Source organism: Stylophora pistillata, chromosome 4, assembly GCF_964205215.1.
Source record: "Stylophora pistillata chromosome 4, jaStyPist1.2, whole genome shotgun sequence".
Lineage (NCBI taxonomy): Eukaryota > Metazoa > Cnidaria > Anthozoa > Scleractinia > Pocilloporidae > Stylophora > Stylophora pistillata.
Window position 1 is genome coordinate 17,674,559 of NC_142522.1, and position 22,812 is coordinate 17,697,370.

A 22,812-nucleotide genomic window follows, 5' to 3' on the forward strand; every position below is an offset into this window, starting at 1 on the left:
TTATATAAAGGAAAGATGGAATTCAAATCCTAACTTTCCTCTCAAGATGAAAAATTACACCAGCTTTCAATGTGTTGAAAAGAAACGCAGAAATTGAACAATCAAAACCACAGGAATTCACCTTCCACAATGAAAAGGCCATCGTTACATGAGGGTCTTGAACAGGTGAGTGAGGGCGGGGGCGGGAGTTCGAGTTCAACTTATTTCATGGTTCAATTTTTGTTCTAATACTCAACCCCATTCTTGTTTTTCCGTTTGGGATTCAACCAGTAGAAAGGATAAAAGAACCCGGTTCCCCTTCGCTCACTGTAATGAAAATTACTTGCCTTGAAAATGAAGTTTGACTGCAATACCACAATGGGAGGAGTAGTTTTTGTTTCCTTTCTATAACTTCTCTGTTCCCCCTAGCAATATGGAATGACATTCTAAACTAAATGGCGGGAAAAATGATCTTAGAATGAAGGCTACGTTTATCATAGCTTCCTTGAGTAGGTCCGAAATCTGGCATGCAAGCATTGTTAACCTCTGACGGGTAGACAGGTGTTCATGTTACAAAAGGGACATGTCTTCCAAGAAATGTTATTAAAAAAAATTCCATCTCTTGTATTTAAAGAATGCAACATTAAAAGAGGAAAAAAACTAGCAGAAATTTTTCGGGTAAAACGGTATTGTTGATCAGCGTTATATTACGTTGAAATCTCTTAATTCCTTCGTAAGAGATAAAAGAATAAACTACGACTATAAACGATCATCGAATTCAGTAATTCCATTCTCAAGTCATCCTGTCAACGAATTAAGGGAGATATTATTCACAAACTTTGGCACGAGAACCAGCAGAAGACAAAACATGAGTCCCAATAAAGATTTGATGAGACCACTCTATTCTTGCTGTCGGCGAAAGATTAGATTATAATATATTGGCGGTGGAATAGTTCAGAAGTATGAAACTAATTGGTGACACTTTTCATGCACTAAGTTCATATCTCTAGCTGAGAGGGGCAGAGTGAGATGATATTCATCATCATCATGATAAAGTCAGCATTATCGCCACATAGTGAAACAATGGCGATTTGTATCGAAGGTCAAAGGATTTTGATGCGGTTTATTCTGAAGTCCCACTGTTGAACCATTCCTTGCTTCACTCTGACGATGAGTTTTAATCACGTCAACGAAACGCCGGTCTGTCGGACATCAATATCGATTTATTATTATTGCAAAACTAAAAATTGAAAAACCTGTTGTTAAGGACACGCTTGCCATAGTCACACTTGTCCTATGATATACTTGTGACAGCCAGCACTACAGCCCACTAAAAAAGAAGGAAATGGAAATGTAGTAAATAGATACGCTTGTCATAGTTCCAGTAGGTTTGAGTGTCTATTGTACAGGTACTTACCGCCCACTGTTTTTTAGCTTTTTTACGTCTTTTTATGAAATTTGCAGATTTCTTATTTCGGGGAAATTCTTCTAAACCATCAATTTCCTTGTCTTTTAAGGTAAAAGTTTCGCTCTATAAAGAAAAGATCAATAAATTAAAAGATTAAAGAGAGATTTGTTGCTATCAAAAAATATTTCAGCTTAGCGGGAACTGACAATAGCAATCGCCTGGTTTGTTATTCGTCTGCATGTACCGGTGAGATCACTCCGTGGGCCACTTCTCACTTGACAATAGAAAAAAATTTTTACCATATTTCAGTCATAAATAATAATGAAAACTGTGAGGGAGAGTCTGGGTAAAGATACGTCTTCCCCTAGTTTTCAGGTACGTTGACAGTATACCTTTGATCTCAGTTGTCTACAAGGAGATACATTTTATGTCAAGGAAAAAGACTATGTAGTAATTCGTGGAACAGTAAGAAGAAGGTTTAACTCAACAAAGGAAGAACAAATCAATTTAGCGTGACAAGTGTCAAATATCTCAAGGGGACATCTACCCTTTTGTGGAATCTACACCTGCGAACTAGTCACCGAGATAATTCTGCCCTGTCTTAACACCGATTCAATGATGAGTCATTAAAAGATAAGGTATAAAAAGCACCAAACTCTTCTTTATTACTCAAAATTCTTAGCTCACGCCTGGTCGTTGAGCCTGAAAGAAGAGGCATAGGGTAAGTTTTACACAACTGTTGTGTTCCTAGTTCTCTTTGAGACAGCCAATTTGGGATAGAATTATCAAACATTGCAGCCAAAAAAAAAAAAACACCCAGGTTAGCCAATTATTCTTGTTATGATTCTGCTTCTTTTTGAAACAACGACTTAGGATTGAGTTATCAAACATCAAACTTCAGAGACCAGAGCCAGCCAAATATGGTAAGTTTATTCTCCGTCGTCATCCTCTTTTTCTTTGAGACAGACGAGTTAGTGAAATGTTATAGAACACTGTGGCCAAAAGAAAAAAAAATACAAAAAAAAAAAGCTAGCGACGGAATCTTCTAAAATTTTAAAGTGTTACTAACTGATTTGGGGCAATGTTCCTATAAGGGCCATAGTCCCGTTTCTCGAAAGTCCCGGTAACTTAAAGGGCCAGAAGCCATGTTTTAAAACCAAAGTTTATAGGATAGGAAAGCAGGTTCTGGCACTCAAACCAATCCTTTTTGTTTCTTTAGCTGATAGTTTTATTGTATCATTTTCAAAAATTTTGAATCCCCATCTTGAATAAAAACCGAACAGCTTTGCGGGCCCGTTAAGTTACCAGGATTTTCGAGAAATAGGCCCCAATATTTTCAATTTCCGGGGTAAGTAACCCCTTTTTTTGTCCGTGTGGGCTATTTTCAGACAGTTTTATTGTTTTCACCCACATATTAGTTATTACTTGCTAACGCCTTCCAAATTAACTTATAAGACCCTTTACTTTTCTTTGACGAACTTAATAAATCTGAAAAAAAGATTTAATAAGGTGGAAAGCCTGTTCTTTACCGTTCAAAGTGATATTACTTAATCTAGGTAAGGTTTAAGTTCAATTGTAATTCGCTTTGTTTTATTACCAACTTTCGGCTTTTAGTTCTATTTATATGTGTGAGTGTTCTGAGAATTTAAGTGGAAAGTTTATTTTAGGCAAAGAACCTGCCTCGATTGCCTCTTGATTCTTGTAGAGTTTCTTAATTCTGGGTTTTGCAATATATTTCTAGGTAATCACTGCTGGTTACCAAAGCTGGAATATTCCTTATAGAACTGTTTCATTTTGACGACTATTATCTCAAAGCTTTCTTAGCATTTCTTTCATGGTCTTTTTCCCTTTTTCCCTCTCTAGCAGGAAAAAGTGTCCATTGATATTTTCTGTGATGAGTAAATTTTCCACTTCAGAAACTCGATAAATTTTGTCGACCCAAACGATGCAAGTATGAGAATCATGTAACCTTCGTTTCTCCGACAACAATAATTGAATTAATTCAAAACTAGGAATATCCCTTTCTGTTCAATTTCGGTGCCTATTTTGAAGAAAATCATCTTGTATGTTGGCTTGATAATTTCCTACCAGTCATTTCTCTGAGTTCCGTGTTGGAGATCCATCTCGATGAAACTCATTGTTAGTGAACCTTTCCAGTTTTAAATCGCACTGGGAATCATTCTTTAAGCCCATGTTCACCAGTTTTCTGGGAACTTTTAGGCAGCTGTCACTGATTAACCGCCAAAACTGACTCGTGTTTTCGTTATTTACTTTCCTTTAAGCTTGTTGAGGGTCGTCGGATGTTTATCATGTTCACTCTCATAACCAGTTAGCTCATGCTGTAGAAGGAAGAACACGTGTCAACTATTTAGTGGGGCGAAATGGTTAATATTTTTTTTTATCTTAAAGTAGGATATTCGAGAGGAGCCGCCTTTTTCGGTCCAGAGAGACGAATAAATTAAAATAATTATCATCTCTCAGAATGCTTTGAATCATAATTTTATAATGAATCAATGGACTTGCAAGTAGCGCTTACCTCAAAAGTTATTTTGGCATGTCGAATGTGCATGTATTCTATCACAACCTGCATATCAATAGGCAAATACATATTCGTGATAGGGTTCAAATAATGGAAATCATACGATTGGACTTATTGGCTGGCCACAAATAATAATAATAATGATAATAATAATAATAATAATAATAATAATAATATAATAGAGGGGAGAGGGGATCCTAAGAAAAATGCAGAAAGCTGTCCTTTCGAACACCTTGAACATTTCAAGAACTTTTAAAGTTATCACTAGATAGCTAAGGAGCTCATTTATATAACTTTTAGAGATTTTTCGTACATAAGTTTCTTGTATTTATCAGTTTATTAGATATATATATATATATATATGTATTTTATTATATAATTTTTATTCATTTATTTATTTACGTTTTCAAAGTTTAGGAAGATTCTATTCCTGCACGCAGCCTGAGCCACGTTTATCGCCCCAGCCCCCAGTCTGTGTATGATCTTATGGCAGACATAAGCTTTTAATACTGTCGGATAATAATAAAGCACAGTACAAGGGTTATAAGATCAACCAATACAACGTGATCATAGATGTGTTGGGAGGCGGGAGGCTGGAGTATGGACATGGAAAGATCCCTCAGGATGCTCCTAGGTTCTAGGTACAGAGAAGTCTTAAGGCTAATGCAGAGATCGGTCATTTCAAGTACGCTCCACATCGCCCAGACATTCAAGGTTGCTGTCTAATTGACTTTAAGATAGATTGCAAATAGTTAACGAAACTGATAGTAACCAGTGGCCAGTCTTTCTAGAAAATGTTAGGACGTCGTTTTTAAATCAGATTTTTAAAGGAACACGAGTTGTCTTAATTAGTGTTATTAGTTTCCCACCATTTCTTCGCGTTTTATATTATAGAAAGATATAATCTCGGTAGGAACATAGGTTACGTTGTTACGCCCTGATTTTTTTTTTTAATAAGCTCAGCATCGCGAAATAATAATAACCAGCTCAAGAACCTTTTGTCTTTCTATGGTTAGCAAATTGTGTCTTGTATGCGGTTGTAGCGGCGTTTTTGACAGTGAAAAGATGGACGAGAAAGAAAACTTCTCAGACAGGAAAAGGTAAAGCGGAAGATAAGCAGATAGAAATGTACAAGAGGCAGGCTGGAGAGATTCGAAAGAATATTTCTATTGCAAAAGTAGAGATAGAAGGAATAAAATCCAATCGTAAGATCACAAGAAAAGGGAGGCGAAATCAAGCTAAACTATCGAAGTCCTGCAAAGTGATCTCGGTCGCAGCGTTACTGAGTTACATGGAAAAAGAAAAATCTAAGTTGAGAAAGCTTAAGAGAAGTTTTGAACGGAGGAATAAGCTTGATGAGGTCAGACAGGTGAACAGGAAGTTTCAACAGGATCCCGGAAGTGTATATTCTTGTTTTGGAAAAATGCTTGAAAGACAACGAGAAAACGAGAATCCAAGGTATGATCGTACTCTGTTGCAAGGGCAACAGGACGATAGGAAGAAGTTTGAAAATATCGAAGAAGTGCGTGAATTTTGGAGAGCATTATGGGAAGGAACCGGGAGTGGAAACGCTGGAATCGAATGGGTTAAGGATGTAAGAGAGGCAATGAGGGAAGCTGTTCCTGAGATACCCACAGCCGAGTTTAAACTTACGGGCGACAAAGTAGGGCAGTCGATCAGAAAGAAGAAGAACTGGAGCGCGCCTGGCCCAGATCTCCTTGCGAATGTTTGGTGGAAAAAAGTAATTGTCTTGCATCATGACGTGGCTGGGAGTTTTGAAGCAACCGCGGCGTATAAGAGAGACTTTCCCTTGTGGTTTTCCGGAGGGAAAACTAGTTTGCTACCTAAACCATTTACGAAAATTTACGAAAGACAACCAGAGAAAATTTACGAAAGACAACCAGAGACCAAAACTTGTCTAAATACCTTGTGCAAGTGGTACACTTCGTGCCTCCTTGTGGATGCAAATCATCACCTACTGAGTCGTGGTCTAATGCAAGGAGACCAAAGGGGGGCTAAACAGGGCTGTCCTGGTACTGTCGACAACCTGCTCATTGATCGCATGGTGTACCAGGATGCACAGAAAGGCCATAGAAATCTGAGCGTCACGGAATCTAAGCAGGGTTACGAGAGTTCAGAGATTATCCATTTCAAGAAGGGTCTGCCACAAGGTGATTCCCTTTGTCCAACATTGTTCACCCTGTGCCTCAATCCTATTGCTCGGAAGTTGAGAGCCACAAACGGTTACAAGTTATCAAAACCGATCTCCTGTAAGGTTACACACCTGTTATACATTGACGATTTGAAGATGTATGCATCATCGGAAAGCAATTTAGAAAGAGCCATGAGAACTGTAAAGGGAGGAATGTGCTGCATTGGATGGAAATGGAACGAGAAAAAGTGTGCGGTAGTGCATGTGAAGAGAGGATGCGTAAAACAAACGGAGAACATGGAGATTGATGAGCTGAAGTCGATCACGAGCCTTGGAGAAGAAAGTACGTACAAGTTTCTGGGTGTACTAGAGAATTCTAAGCAGGAAGATAAGCTGGTTCTTCAAAATGCGTCGAAAGAGTACTTGCGCAGATTAGCGATTATTTGCTCCAGTCCACTCTCAGACCATGCTAAGGTAGCTGCAACTAACCAGTATGCGCTACCTGTATTATCGTATTTTATGTGGACATAGACGTAGCCACTAGCGCATCTGCAACAAGTAGACAGAGATGCAGGAAAGATCATTGTAAACGGGGGGAAATCACCCCCAAGGATCAACAGCTGTATTATACATGAGCAGAAAGTGTGGGGGTAGAGGATTAAGATCGGTGGAGACAACATACAAGAACATCAAGATTAAGGCGGCTATGAGGCTCTACGGTAACCCATATCCATTCTATGGAGGCAGTAAGGATGTTTGAAGAGGAGTCAGCGAGAGTAGGGCGTCACTTAGTTATCAAGGATGCAGGTAAGTATGCTGAGGAGATGAGATTTCAACTCAAACTGGAGCACCCGGAACCAACATGTATCACTGATGGCGGTAAAGAAGTAAAAGGAAAGAAAGTTAAAGGGTGTATAGCTAAGGCGCGACAGGAAGTGCAAGCCAAAGTGAAGGATCTATTTTGAGTCCTCTTTTCTTTATCGTATTTATCAATGATTTGCTACTTTATATCACAGCGCAGACAGATCTGTATGCTGATGATACGACCATTACCTGCTTTGCCGACTATAAGTTTATGCATAGCCTTGAAGGTGACCTCAATAATTCTGCAACTGAAATCCAAAACTTTGCTATGACAAATAAACTTCCCATTAATGTAGACAAGACAAATGTAATGATCGTGACTGGTAAAAGACTTGAATCCAAGTTGGATTTTCAACCAGCAGTGAAGTTTAGTGATCAACTTAACTTAACTTTATTTAAGGAGGGAAGCGTAATAACCTTATTACAGTTTTGCGGCCCTCACACCCACCCACCAAATCCAGGAGAGGACATCCACCACATATATAGTAATCTCGTGCGTGGGAAATGTAGAAAGGTAGCACATTCTCCTCAGTTGTTTTAAGATCCTGAGTGTTGGTCCGGCCAAGGCTTCAACCCTCGACCTCCCGCACAACAGTCCAGCGCTCTACCGATTGAGCTAACCAGGAGGAGGGATCATGGACTAGTGAGAAATGTTTCTAATGCTGCTCTGTTGGGTTTGGACATTGATAGTTGTTACTGCCAAAAGGCGGGTCTTTTCGTGGCCGCTTACAGCAATGATTACAAACGCTCGATCGGAGGGAGAGGTTTGAACTAATGAAGAACCAACAAAAATACAAGCTTACAAAATGCAGAAATATAAAACTGAAAGGCGGCTAAAGCAAACGCGATGAACATAATAACTAGGAACTTACATTGTATCGGCGCTGTAGGCCGCGAAAAAGGCAACTCTACACCAGATGTTCTCTCGGTGAAATCAACGATGAAACTAAAAAGCTAGAATATTAACAACATGTAAATTATACCGAACGCGGGAAAGAAAAACAAAACGTATTCCCGAGGGAATACTAATGAACTGAAATAAAATGCAGAGAATGCTGAATTCTACAATCGTCACCTATCGTCTAGTCAACATGTTGATAAAATTTGTAACAAGCTTTCACAGCGTATAGCGCTTCTCAGAAAAATCAGAGTTTATGCTAGTGTTATCTGGTCATTTTGTGATAAAGATGTCTTTGAACAGAGTATTGAAGCTGCAAAAAAGGGCGGCCACGATTATTCTGTCTGCCGATAGAGATTCGCCATCTGTACGTTTATTTAATAAGTTAAAATGGATTCTTTTTTAAGAAGAAAAGAAGATAGGCTGTTGTTCTTTAGTTTTTAAACTTATTAAAGGTACCTTACCCAATTACTTAATTCCAAAATTTACAGTTAATAATCAAGTCCACTCTAGAAATACTAGGTATGCTAAATTTAATTTAGTTTGTCCTAAGTATATACGCGAGACAGGAGGTGGAAAGTTCTTCTTAGTCAGAGCTTGCAGACTATGGAATAAATTATCTTTAGAATTAAGACGTACAGATTGCCTTTCTGCATTTAAGAAGAGTCTTTTTAATGTAATTTTTAAAGAACAGTGTAGTCTAAATCATTTTACTATTTAACCCAATAATTACTCTTATCTTTAATTGAGGGCCACAAGTTCATCAGCTTTTAACTATTTAGTGCTACCCTCTATAAATAAAGTGTTTACTCACTTACTTACTATAGTGATGTATAGAACCTTTAGTATTTAGATTGAGGATTTTACTGAATAGCGATTACGTTTAGGACTAAGGTTTTTATGATTAGGAATTGCCACATTTCCCTAAATATTGCGAGGCGCTTTGAGATTTGAAATAAGGGATATTAGATGTTTTATTGCATTTAAGTGTTTTCATAGTGATGTGTGGAACCTTCAGTATTTTGATTGAGGGTTTTAATACACAGCAATTAAGTTTAGGATTTTTATTACTAGGGTTTTCATGATTTAGTCGTTACATTCATTGGCTACGGCTTACCGCCCAATCATTGTATAGGATATCTGGGCATCCAGACGCTTTTACTGCTTTTGCTAATAATAATAATAATAATAATAATAATAATAATAATAATCAAACAACAAATATATATGAAATACATGTATATGAACTGCGTTATGAAACGTATATGTGCACGATCCTTCGCAGTAAAGCACTATTTAAGCAATAGTGAAAATCAGACCTGAAAAAAATTCAGGCCTGTACGGGATTCGAACCACTGACCTTGGTCAGTGGTTCGGGTACGGGTACGGGATTCGAACCACTGACACTGGTCAGTGGTTCGAATCCCGTACAGGCCTGATTTTCACTATTGCTTAAATAGTGCTTTACTGCGAAGGATCGTGCACATATACGAATAATAATAATCATCATCATCATCATCGTCATCATCATCACCATTGTTAAAACTATTTCTATTATTATTATTATTATTATTATTATTATTATTACCCATCGACAGGTCCAAAGAAAGATGTTCAGCTTCTGGGTTCTGCTGCAGATAGTCCCCCTGTTCCTGACAGTTTTCAAAACTTGCATTCAAGGTGAGTCTTTTGCCACTTTACAGTAATGGAGCGCCAAACCCAAGAATATATGGTACAAGATGTTTTGAATAAAAAAGCTGAAAGAACATTGTTCAATGCAAATCGGCGCATATTCTTCTTCTTTCAGCCCAAGCTCCATCAACTTGCCCTTACGATACGACATTTGATTTTGAGAGTGCTGCGCAGTTAGGATGCTTTCGGACTATTGCCTCGCCATCGACTGGAACGATTAGCCGCTCTAACGATAAAAAGACTGTGAAATACGGATCATCATCTCTGAAATGGGAAACCACTGGCGCTTCAAAGTTGCAGTTAAAATCGTCAACCTTTACCATTCCTAACAGTTGTCTTAGAAACGGTGGCGTGAAAGTCTGGATCTACAAAGAATCGATGTCAGGAAAAACACTGCAAGTGGAATTCAAATATTCTTCAAACACTGTTGGAAGCTTTACCGCAAATGACTTTGTAGGATGGCGTGGGATTTGGGTCGAGTTTAAAGAATGCAGGACAGCGGATGATAGCTTAGATAGCCCAACTGCTATCGATGAAGTCAATTTTATCGGAAACGGAGCTCAAACTATTTTTATAGACAAGCTCGAGTTTAAGTGTAGTATTGGAAAGCAGTCAAGGGACAAAGTTGTTCCCCCAATTAGTCCGTTCGGTTTGAATTGGTATGACAAAACAGATTTTTGGCAACAGACCTATCGGTGGAGTCAGCAAACAATCCCTGCGTCACCTAGTGCTATTGATGCAAGAAAAAGAAACCATTTGGATCATATCAAAAGCCGGCTAAAGAACTGGTATTCGGATGAGACTGTAACGTCACCTAATTACCCCAGTGGAAGCCCTCTGGAAAAACGATGGAAGAACCTTGTAAAAACATTCAAGAGAGCACATGATGAGTATGATGCTTTAACCTTTGATCCAGCAACTGGAGAGATCGTGGGACCTCCCTTGTTTTGCAGAAATTGTGAACCTGATGATAAGTTCGGAGATATCATGGTTAAATATCTTCTACCATTAGCACTAGAATACCATCTAAGCTCACGTGCAAACGAGATTACAGCCGTTGCCACAGAACAGCGGTCAAAGTTAAACAATGCAGGTAAGAGAGCAAGAGCGATAGAGACCATTGCAGGAAAGAACGTTAACATGAAGGCATTTTTTGAATTGTACCTGCCTAGCTCTTCTACGCTGACTGTGGATCAAATTACGGCTGCAATAGAGACCCTTAACCGCCATCGGCTGAGTAGGATAAACAACCTTCTTGATTTCGTAAAAGATCAGGGATTTAGAGATGGCAGTGGTTTGGGATCCCTTGACCATGAAATGAACCTTGATGGTGCTGGGTTTATGCACTCTCTGTTTCTCCTCAGTGACTCGCTGAGTAATCCTCTGAACAAAAGCAGATTACTGGATTTGATAGCGTCAGCAAAATGGTACAACGACTTTGGTGAGATCTACCAAACGCCATCTTTTGAATTTAAAGGAACAACTGCTGACCGTATGATCACGCTTATGCTGTATAGACTTATCATTGTACTTGTGATGCCCACTGATACGGATGATGAAATCAAAGCTAAAATCCGTGACATGGATGCCTTAAATCGGTGGCAGAATAATGCGTTATCTATCAACGAAGGTCTTGGAGGATTAATAAAACCAGACTACTTGGTGTATCACCACAAATCGTTTTATGGATCAGCCTACGGTCCACCGGCCCTTCATAATGCAGCTCTAGTTCAATATCTTCTGGGAGGAACTGAGTACGCCTTATCTTCAACAAGTGTGAACCATATCAAAGGAGGACTAGAGGCACTGCGACTCATGGCAGTCAAGTACTCCACTCCACCCAGTGTAAGTGGACGTTACCCGGAATACTCGAACATGGCTCTTGTGAAGAATCTACCTGCCTATGCATACATCAGCGTGACTTATCCAGCTACTTTACCGACTTCAGTGCCAACAGGAGTAAGTGTAAGTAGTTTCAGTAATCCAGAATGGTTCCTGCGGTTATACAATGACTCATCTGTCAACAGTTATCTGGAAGATGGAGCACCAACCAAAAAAAAGTACTATTTTAACAGTCTGGGATCCCTGCAAATAATGGAAGCAGTAAGTATCGTTCTCCTTTTTATGGAGCTTTTAAGTAAATAAATTCGAGATCGGTTAACTGACTGATGTTAATGTTGCATGGTTTACCTAGAGTAAATCAATTTAAGTACTCTTAAAATTTAGTTAGGTTTTATTATTTGCTTTCCAACATAATGCTAACAGCACCTTCTATGCATTGCATACATCATTTTCCGTAACTGAAATGTAACTAAACAATGAAATTAAACTTCCAAGAAGTATTCGTCTCTCAAAATGAAACATGCTCAAAATGTTATGTTCATGTGCTTTTGCGCTAATAGGTTAATTCCACTGCCGTATCACAAGGCAACTCGCAAGAGCAGTCCCCTGAAGGTCATTGGTCTAAGAACTTCGCCGCTCTTTCTGTACATCGACGTAAGAACTGGGCAGTGACTGTAAAAGGTTTCAATAACTTTGTCTGGGACTATGAAACTTCAGCGGACGAAAATGTGCTTGGTTTATTTGCCAGTCATGGTGCCGTCCTTATCGCAAATAATGAAACAGCTCTTCAGCATCACGATATTGAAAACGGTTGGGATTGGTCTAAAATTCCTGGGGCTACTACCATTGCCCTGGGGAATCCAAACATAGATGACTTGAATATAGGCAGAACAGGGAGATTTTACAATAAACGCAAATTTGCAGGAGGACTCACTTTTAAGGGGACGATGACCTCGAAGAACGGACTGTTTGGCATGAATTTTGATCAACCGGGATACGACGTATCAGACTGGCGAGGGAACATCGGATTTAAATTCAAAAAGTCAGTGTTCATGTTTGAAAACCTTTTAGTTGGCTTAGGAAGTAACATTGAACTTCGAAGAAATAACAGGAAAATCGCTCAAACATCATTATTTCAAGACAAGCTTTCATCTTCGTCTTTCATCAAAGTTGACGGATCACAAAAGATCGCTTCGGCTGATTACGACCACAGCCCATCGTCATCCTCAAGCACTACTCTCACAGACGCAAAAGGAAACTTCTATTACATACCCATGAACAGTAGTCCAATATTAAAGGTCACCGTTGCAACGCAGACATCCAAAAAAGATGATGGAAAAAGTAGCACATCCGGAAGATATGGTACGGCGTGGTTTCAACATAGCTCGGCTAACCCTAGCTACGAGTATGCTGTCTTGATACCGACTGCATCGCATCATGCAGAGCTTAGTGACCTACAAACGGCCCAAGACAATGCGAACAGCGAGGTCTACAAAGTCTTGAGGAAGAATGCTCGTGCACACGTTGTCCAATTTCTCAAATCACCCAAGTCGTGGTCAACCCTCAGTCATCCTGTTACAAGTTACGTCATGTTTAGAAGTGAGAGTGCTTTGCCAGATGAGGGGCCAATAACGGCAGTGAGCTCCGGAGATTGCCTTATAATGGTGGAGGAAACGACTCATTTCATCCATCTCGCGATAACATATCCCGACCTAGCCTTGAGTGGTGCAGGTTCTCTAACAAATTCAAAAGATGTGGGAGAAAGTTTGCTGTACACCTCTGCAAGTACAGAAAAGAGTGTATCAGTAACGCTCAGGAATCTGGTACAAACAACTGTTGCCGAAACACAAGTCCATGGCACACCTGAAAATTACACGCCCAACGTGGAAATCAGTGGCCAAACTGTCCGCTTTAGAAATCTGAAAAATGGGTTCAGCGTCGAAGTGAAATTAACGAGGATAATATCCTAAGATTTATTTGGAAATTTCTCGGCCGCCAAAATGTCCGGTTCAGGGTACAGCCTGTCTCAGTCATACCTATCACTAGGCTTACTCGAGCTCGCAGAGTAGCTAAAAATTCTTAAATATTTGTCATTGGTGTAATCAATTGATATCACGAGATTAAAAATTGAAGCATAAACATCACAGTGAATGTTTCTATTTGTCCTTTTAGTAATAATAGACCCATGGGACATGTCTTTCAGAGTGAGAAAGAGTCAGATTCGTGAGGGTATTTGCTACGATAAGTGGGTATTTGCAAATACCCATTGGTAAGTATTTGCTACGAAGCTTAGTATTTGCTACGGTAGCAAATACGGAGAGAGGCCATTTGTAGCTTTTTTATTCAAACGATGAACTTTACTGTCATTTGTTTGTCTTCCGTCTCTGGTTTAGTAATAAAACAACAGCTTGCGCGAAGGAAACAACAGGGCCGCGAAGGAAACAACAGGGCCGCGATGGTATTACAGCCGCGATTACCTACTGCACGTAAGGCGCCACTTCGCTAGCTTGACCAATGGTGGCGTAAACCGTGTTGCGTCTTTAAATCGGGAATTTTCATGCTGAAGACTTCGTAAGGTTTGTGTACTGACACTTACAATTAATGTTGTCGATTACGCTCTTTCGCAGTTGAGATGTTTGAATCTGTAGACATATGCTATTTTGTTTAATGCAGAAATCAATTCTTTGTACACAAGCACATGCGAACATGGTGCTGCCGTATCAGAAATAGGGAAAGAAGCGGGAGTTTACCGGTATGATAGTGCACAGGTTGCTAACCAATTAGAGTGCGCGTAGTATACCAGTTATTTTATTATAATATATAGCGCTTTAACGATGTCCAATGAACACATGAAGGTAACACTGCCTAAGGATGAAGTACATCACTATATTCTTCTTTTCAAGGCTATTTTCTTGATTAGACACCCACGGCATTTATTCAAAATTCGGCTTTATTGACCCGGCGTTTATTTGGGGCCCGGCGTTAATCAATTGACTGATCACACTTATTTGTCGACAAGATTAAGCTGTGCAATACCAAATTAAAATAAACACCGTGACCACACCTCAAATAAAAACGCCGAGGAGCTGATAAAAACCTGACGTTACACATCCGACATCTACTTGAATAATGATTATGTAAATATTTGGTTCAAGCGTTTCATAGAGAAAAAACCTGATTTATTTATCTAATTATTCAACTTTTATTCGACAAATTCATTATCTTTACTTCCAATTCTAAGAATGAACGTGATGGAAAAAGGTACCGGTGAGAACCTCACCGTTTATAGTGAAGTCCCAACTTCTGTAGAAGATTTAAATCGACTTAAAAGGCCCAAACAGATTCCAAGGAAATGTGTATATTGTGGGAAAAGTGTAAAGAATTATATCTGCAACAGCAAAAGGAACACAGCGAGTCAAGTTTGGGCTGTATGGCTTTGGGATGCGTATCAGCCCAAATAATGTGAAACACAAAGCCCATCGTGGCGGCGATTAAATCAATCTTTCGGTGAAAAACATCAGCCGACTGAGCCCCAACGGTAGGGTCATGTAATTTACAATCTTGCTTTACGGCCTACTTTCTCCAACTACCCTTCGTTCATCATGCATCTTTAAAAGCTGTGGCAATCAATAAAAGTATGTGCGCCTACAGATTAACTGTAAGAAGTATTATTCAGCAACCAAAAGGTTAGTGACCAAAATTAGTGACCAGCTTATAAATCGTCACCGATTTATAAGCTGGTCACTAATTACAAAGCGACCCTGGTCCGATTTTTGCACCGATCGAGTTCTATTAATCAAATATTTTTCCCTTTGACTATATTTGGATGCGTTAGGACATTATGTACTCAAGGGAACATACATACATACATACATACCTACATAAACTTTATTTCCATTCGGATTTATGAATAGCTCTAGATGTGCTAGTATCTCCGAAAATATAGCTACAAAACAAATGACAATAAGTTTAAAATCGAAAGACTCATATAAAACCTCATATAAAACTGCTAATTAATTATATACTAATCCCCACTAGATATAGAACTCCTAATGGCACGTTTAAAAGCGGCTAGAGTGTCCGACATTCTTAATTCATCTGATAAGCTATTCCATGCAGAGGCAGCAAGATACCTGAAAGGGTGAAGTCCAAAAGTTGTGGTCTTCACCGCTGGTATCTGTAATTTCCTTTTACCCCTTAAATCATATGCACTTTGACTGCGCTCTTTGAGAAGTGATGTGATATACCCAGGAGCCATGTTGTAAAGGCCTGGCATGCCATGTTGTAAAGGGAATGATTCAATGTTGCCTGTGAATCGACTACACAACCAGAACAAAATTAATGAGTGTGGTGATTGACAACAAACTGACAAGGAGAGAGAGATCAGTTAGAGAAGATACATAAATCATTAAGCAGTCAGTATCATGTACTGAAAAAATGCGATATCTATCACCCAAACTACTAGAAACATTTTACTTTGGTACAGTAATTCCACAAGTAACATATTGCATATCTGTCTGGGGCACCTGTTCTATTGCTAAGTTGTGTGAAATTGAGAGCTTACACGTTAAAGTAGGTAGATTTATCCACAGAGTTCCTCAGAATGTTTTGGAAAGTGAAGCACTGAGCTATATCAAGTGGCAAGATCTAGGATAACGAATTTTCTTTTTCACTGGTGGTAGCGGCGATTAGTGGTGATAATTTTAGAATTATCCCACCCAATTGTATGGTCAGTTAGGCATGTCTGCTCAGACAGGGCTGAATTTTCTTTTTCACAAAAGAAGACAGCTTTTTGATGCTCTTTCAAACATGTGTCAAACTGATCATTAGTCTGTCCGATATACTCGTGATCATAATCATTGCCCGGAATAGAATAAATAGCATCGGTTCGTTGTTCTTTCGTAAGATCCTTAGGTTTGGCAAAAATATGCCCCTAAGTATGGAAAGGTTTTTGAGCAACTTTAACGTTGCGGCTATTCAAAATTCTCTTGATGAGCTCCGTAACACCCTAGATGTAAGGAATAACAACAAAACCAGTCGCCGGTACCATCTCATCAGGAGTGTCACTAGTTGTAACTGGTTTATGGCAGTTACGGAGAAATGTTTTTGTATGGCCATTTGCCTTTTAAACATCGGAAACATTTTTACTCCTCAACCTTGGAATCAAGTGAAGACGGTAGACAGTCATCCCTCCTGAGTAGAGTTTTAGCTACGGACTTTTTATGGTAAATAGGGTGGTGAGAGTCAAAAGCGAGATATTAATGTCGGTCTGGGTCGGTTTACGATAAACGCTTGTCTCTGATTTCCCTTGTTCCGCTCTGCACACATTTAAATCAAGAAGGGCAAGTGTCTATCCTTTTCACGTTCAAGGATGAATTGAATAGATGGCTCCACTGAATTCAAGAGGAGACGTTCCGCTTCATTTTCGGATACCCCAGAAATAACATCATCGACATACCGTTTTCAGAACAAGGGTTTAACCGGTGAAGTGGCTAAAGCCCTTTGTTCCACTTCTCCATTACCATATTGGCAATGAGAGCAGAGACGGGCGAACCCATAGCTGTACCAAAAACCTGTTTATAGTAAGTGCCGTTCTATGCAAATTGCGTGGTTTTGAGGCAAAAAGAAAGCAGATGAATGATATCCTCCACAGGCAAAGAAGTCTTCGCCCTAAGAAAGCTTCTTCTCTGACGGCAAGATCAACTGGGATTTTAGTAAGAGGGAAACAAAGGTTCCCAATTCTTCACGAGCGTTAAGAGTTTTATCTCTTATGAAATCCGCAAATTCGCAAGACTATTTGACAGTGAAATCAGTATTCCCAACAACAGGTGACAAAATCCTCCCAAGATAACTAGAAATGGTAGAAGTCGGAGAATTAACAAAGGAGACGATAGGTCTCAAGGGAATTCCCGGTTTATGAATTGTCCACCTGGTTGCTGTGTGAACTTAAATATATCATATATGTTTTAGTTAGGAGTTACACCACATTTCAGGATCTTTTGCTCAGTCTGCTTAAAGTCCTTTTTTTTGGCAATAGTTGAACATTGTTTACTTAGAGGTAATGACCACACAATGGATGCCTATTCAAAGCATGCGACAAAAAACGATTTTTACGAAGCCGCGGCAAACGAAAACAATCTACAGAAACTATTATTACTAAAAAATATGTCCATCAAAAAAGAAATCCATATAAACGGAGAGCTCAGAATAGACGCATTTCAATTTGAGACAAAAACTAACATAAGAGATTTATTCAAAAAATGCGAAAGGTAGAAAACTCCCCAACCCCAGGTTACTTAATGTCTAGACAGCATGCAGACACTTGAATGTAGTCTATACGACCAGGAATTTATAAATAGCATGTAGTAGGCCAGCGGTGATAATTAGCTTGGAAACCTGAAAAGATGCAATTGTTACGAGTTGTCGTCGTTTTTACCTTAATTTGGTTTGTGTCGGTTAACATTTGTCGTGCAAGGAAAGTGCAAGGTAAGCGAAAGCCAACGGCAGTATCCGATGAGATTTACGATTGCGTGATCAAGATTGCTAATGGGGAGCCTCTTCCACCGGGAAAAGAATGAAGCAGCGCAGAATGATCAGCGTATTATACTGGAGAGCGAAAGGAGAGATAACCGTCCAAAAGGAAAAAGAGAAAGATGTGCTGTATCACCGGGGACGTCGAATGCTTTGACTCTCTGAGGTCGATAAACTTGTGGCACAAGAATTTGAGCGCACTAATAGATCAGGCTCAAGAAAGCTAGTGAGCAACTTGCGACATACGTTTGTTGGGCTAGGCCGAGCTGAAGTTCAAAATATCTTGAACTCTAATACGCTTCACTACAGAAAAAATGCTAAATTTCTTAACAAGGCTACACTCAAACCCATTCGTGCTCAAGATGTTCAAACGAGGTATCAGGTGGATTTAGTGGACATGGGCAAGGGTGGAACAGTGTTTCTAAATAAGAAATCATATCGGTATGTAGTAGCAGTAATGGACGTTTTTAGTCGGTTCGTCTGGTTGCGTGAAGTTAGAGAAAAAAGTAGCAAGATCATCTCTGACGAACTGGAAAACATTTATTTAGAGCACGGGCCACCGCGCGTAATTCAAAGTGACCAAGGCGGTGACCATAGAGCTAATAACAGTTGACCCTTCCTTCCATCCACAATCACAAGGGGAGGTTGAGAGAAGCCACAGGCCACTTGGATCAAAAACAAAGTACGACGTCTTAAAAATGGGAAGAAAAGGCGTTAACTGGGCGGAAAATCTGAGTAATTATCAGCGAATTCTAAATGAAGATCCAAAGGAGGTATTAGCATACAAGACACTTTTTATGATCTAGTTCGCTCGAAGAAGTAATTCACTTGATAGGGCATCGACCCCAGGAATGGAAAAAGAACTGCTTAAGAATAAGAGAAAATGTAACCCTAACTATGCGGATCGAAAGCGCCTACAAAACCACGTATCAGTCGTTAAAAAGGACGCCCACACCGCCACAGCAAGAAGAAGAATGAAACAGGCGTATGCAAGAACCAATCCACCCTCAAAATATGCTGTTGGGGGAAAGTGTATGTGTGCCTTCGTGGTAAAGGACGGCTTCAAAATAAGCGTTTCGCTGCTGAGGCGTTCATTGAAAAGAAAAATTTAAAGTGGCACCTTTAAAAAGTATCGTACACGTCTCCCGAAAGCGGAAAAAACGAGAAGAAGTGGTTGGCATTTGATGATTTAACGAGTTTAACCTTACGAGTAGAGAAGAACAAAGAGTGGCCAGGCTTTCAAAACAGCAAAAAGAAAACCACCATGCTAAATTTCTTATCCCTATGGAAAAGGAAGACTATGGGAAAATAATAGAGGATCAAGGAGTTGTAATTACGTACAATCCTCCTGGAAATGGAGATTGCAAATTTGCAGCTTTGGCAAATCAGTTAAGTGGTCTTCGTATCTTACGATCTCCTGAAACTTTGAGGGACGAGATAGTTGAATACCTGGAAGGTAGTCCCCTCAATCACGATGGATTCCCGCTGTTAGAGCTGGTCCCGGAATACGAAACTCGGGGGCGATTAGCTTTAAAACATGATGCAGTCAGACGTTTGGGGATCAGCTTCCTCTATATGCAGCAGCAAATCTGTATAACGTCAACGTCCACGTTATCTCTTCTCTTGGTGTTGGGGCTAATCACACATTTAGCCCCTCATCCAGTATCCCTCTTACCACCGTCTATCTTCGCCACCTCGCTGAAAATCGCGGAGAACATTATGTCAGTCTTACCCCGGGTGTTCAAAACAGTGTCGGTGGCTGTAATGACTTCATGGAGCATGAGGATGATGGTGGTGATGCCATAACTGACCATGACAGACCTAATATTGCTGACGATGTTGTGGAGGACGTATTACATGATTCAGATGACGCCATTGCTGATGGAGTTCAGGGCACAGACGATTTACAAGATCAGCAATTTTTGAGCAATATGTTTTAAAGATAATTATCAAACTAACTTTATGCATCTTCTCTTTTATGAGAGATAACCTAAAAAGTGTGAAAAGACTTTTTAGATAAACGGTTGATAAGGTGCCATGTCCCACACAGAAAAATAAATGTCGTTCACTGTTAATTTTACGAAATGGTGAATGTCTGAGAAATTCAACATTAAACTAACGTTTTCCGATATCTGAAAACGTACGGCAAATTCATTGCCCACCCTCAGTAAAACTCCGGAAAAACACGAAGTTCATCTCAAGTTATCCAGCACCAGGAAAACTCCAATCATTAGCCTGTTCTCCTGAACGTTTTTCTACAGTTTTCCCGTGCGCGCGAACGCAGCATTTTCCAAGCGTTTTCCCACAAAAAAACCAACGGTGAATGCCATGAAAACAGGATGTTTGTCGATTGTTTTCTTGTTCCACGAAAACGCTAATGTATAGCTTGTTTTCCTGAACATTTTACTATGGTTTTCCCGTGCGCGCGAACGCATCATTTTCCAAGCGTTTTCCCACAAAATAATCAACAGTAAATGCCATGAAAACATGATGTTTGTCAATTGTTTTCCTGCTCCACGAAAACGCTAGTGTCTAGCTCGTTTTCCTGAACGTTATTCTATAATTTTCACGAGCGCGCGAGCGCTGAGTTTTTCGAGCGTTTCCCTGCAGAATTGCGAACAGTAAATGCCATAAAAACAAGAAGTTCGCCGATTGTTTTCTGCTCCACAAAAACGCAAGTGCTAGCTTGACTTCCTGAACGTTTTCCTCTAGTTTTCCCGAGCGTACGATCGCTGCATTTTCCACGCGTATTCCTAGAAAATTACTAATAGCATGAAAACATGATCTTCGTCGATTTTTTCCTGCCCCATGAAAACGCTAGTGTATAGCTTGTTCAACCAAAAGTCTTTCTCTAATTTTCCCGAGCAAGCGAACGATGCTGTTCTCTCAATTATTCATGACCGTGATTAAGCAATAAAGATCATTGTTGTTCGTCTCTTGCTTTCATGCTCTATCAAACACTTGTAAACAGCTTGCATTGCTTTCCTGTAGCTTTTTGTAGTTTTCGTAAGGACAAGAACGCTGCGATTCCCAAGCGTTTTCACACAGAATTACTGACGGTTAACGTCAAGAAAACATGATCTTCGTCTATTGTTTTCTTGCTAAAAGGGAAACGCTGAAGTAGAGCTCGTTTTCTAGTGCATAGCGGATTTGGTCCCCTCACGGATTTAAACCCCCGGTGCAAGTCCGCCAACAGATGTAAACACCCCTTCCCAGATTTAAACTTTCCTATCAAACTTCCCTTTAAGCGTTGTTTGTATCATATTGCCCTAACCCTAACCCTAAACCCTAACCCTAAACCCTAGCCCTAAGCCCTAGACCTTAACCCTCAGCACTAGGTTTTGTTGGGTGTCCAAATCCGCAGACGGGGCGGATTCGAACCGGCGCTCCACAGAATATTGACCATGATTGGGTGATTTGAGGAAATTCAGTCATTTGAGTCATTTTGATCGTTTAAAGAAATTAAGCTTATTGGGTCATTAAGCGGATTGGGTCATTTCAGGCAGCTGGGTCACTTGCACTAATTGGATCATTTTCGTCGATGGCCACATGTTAGGTTCTGCTGTTTCAGAAAGTAAATGTCCTTTGAAATGATTGAGTCCTCTGAAACAGATCACTGGAACCAATTTGGTCCTTTGAGCCGGTTAGGTCAAATGAGGCTGTTGGGTCACTAGAACTGATCCTTTGAGTCATTTAAGTCATTTGGATTGGTTGGTTCATCTAAGGAAATTACCTTTGACTGATTGGTTCATTTGAGGCAATTCAATCATTTGAACTGAAAAAAAAAAACACTTACCGGAACTGTTCATGGAGATGCACGTATTAGAATTAAAAAAGTCTGCGTCAGCCCAGTAGCCCATACAGCCCAAGCGACGAAATATTTGTACTCTCCCTTCCCCCTGGATGGGATACTAGTCCATCACATGGTTACTCCCCGTTTTAAATTCGCCTCCACACATTTACACACAATGACCAGCCGGAACCATTGCAGAAGATTAAACAAATGCAATATTTCCGATTAATACTTTACCTTAAATAATTATTAACCACACATTGGGAGCTATCAAAGCAGCTACCTGCCGTCTCCAGTTAAAATTGAGAGATCGTCAGTTACTCGACACCTTTTCGCGTTACTTATATATACCTTGAATATATACCTTTGAATATAAACCTTGTACTGATGGATTCTTCTAAACAAGAAAAAGGACAAAAAACGACTTACTCCTCGGTTGTCTCTGGAGATGGTAAGTTTTTTTCCAGTTACTTTTTTATGGTTGTGGTTTCTCTTGAATGCTAAATTTGACCCACCACGTGGTCCGTTGTCTTTATTGGTGGTACTCCTAGCGATTCCGAAGTGTATAGGCACTGTTTATCAATTTTTTTCTTGATATATTTCTATTTATAAACCACGCAGAATCGAGTAGTTCAGAGAACGAGCTGGAAAAAGGTAATGGAAACCCTAATTAGAAGTATTTCTACCGTAATTGTTGATGATAAAAAAATATGCTAAAAAAAGATATGTTTAGGCCGCTAGGGGAGAGTCTTTCTGGAAAGCTCAGTTATCTCATTCAGGTGAGGCCCGTCCACATACACTTTAAAAGGTGTTGGCGGGTCTACGCGACTCCTGCAATTCGCAAATAATTCCTCAAGCCTTCATATTTATGTTAGCTCTTACTGATGTGTCTGTTAAGCCCGCTGCTTAGCGAATACGTCTGGCACGACAGTTCGCACAATAGTTTGGAAATGTTTGGAAATAGATTGCACAGCACTTATTGTTAGAAGCTATCACAAATGAAAAGCAAACGGATACAAGAGTACTCATCGGAAAAGATTTAATCCACCAATATATGCTAATGCTGTGCCCTAAAACAAAAATTATGGATTGTTAAAACTACGGGAACAAAGCG

The 22,812-nt window shown here is 39.7% G+C and overlaps 1 protein-coding gene and 1 pseudogene across 5 annotated transcripts; both read left to right on the plus strand.

The window, feature by feature from the left end:
* Positions 1-1,710: 1,710 nt before the first annotated feature.
* LOC111325500 (uncharacterized) lies at positions 1,711-13,518 on the plus strand. 5 transcript variants are annotated; one of them, XM_022929329.2, is made up of 5 exons: positions 1,711-1,762; positions 2,261-2,310; positions 9,439-9,520; positions 9,648-11,635; positions 11,935-13,518. In XM_022929329.2, exons 2-5 carry the CDS (start codon positions 2,308-2,310, stop codon positions 13,342-13,344), a joined length of 3,483 nt encoding a protein of 1,160 aa, XP_022785064.1. In that variant the 5' UTR covers positions 1,711-1,762; positions 2,261-2,307; the 3' UTR covers positions 13,345-13,518. The 5 variants fall into 5 exon arrangements, with proteins under 5 accessions (XP_022785064.1, XP_088614713.1, XP_022785070.1 ...); XM_088758587.1 differs by lacking the exon at positions 1,711-1,762 and adding an exon at positions 1,769-2,025; XM_088758585.1 differs by lacking the exon at positions 1,711-1,762 and adding an exon at positions 2,010-2,108.
* Positions 13,519-17,778: 4,260 nt separating this feature from the next.
* On the plus strand, positions 17,779-19,017 carry LOC148732682 (uncharacterized; annotated as a pseudogene).
* The last annotated feature ends 3,795 nt before the right edge of the window (positions 19,018-22,812 follow it).

Coding starts and splice junctions, on each gene's coding strand:
- LOC111325500 (XM_022929329.2), top strand. Junction 9,521..9,647: donor TTTCAAAACTTGCATTCAAG/GTGAGTCTTTTG, acceptor TTCTTCTTTCAG/CCCAAGCTCCATCAACTTGC. Junction 11,636..11,934: donor CCCTGCAAATAATGGAAGCA/GTAAGTATCGTT, acceptor TTGCGCTAATAG/GTTAATTCCACTGCCGTATC.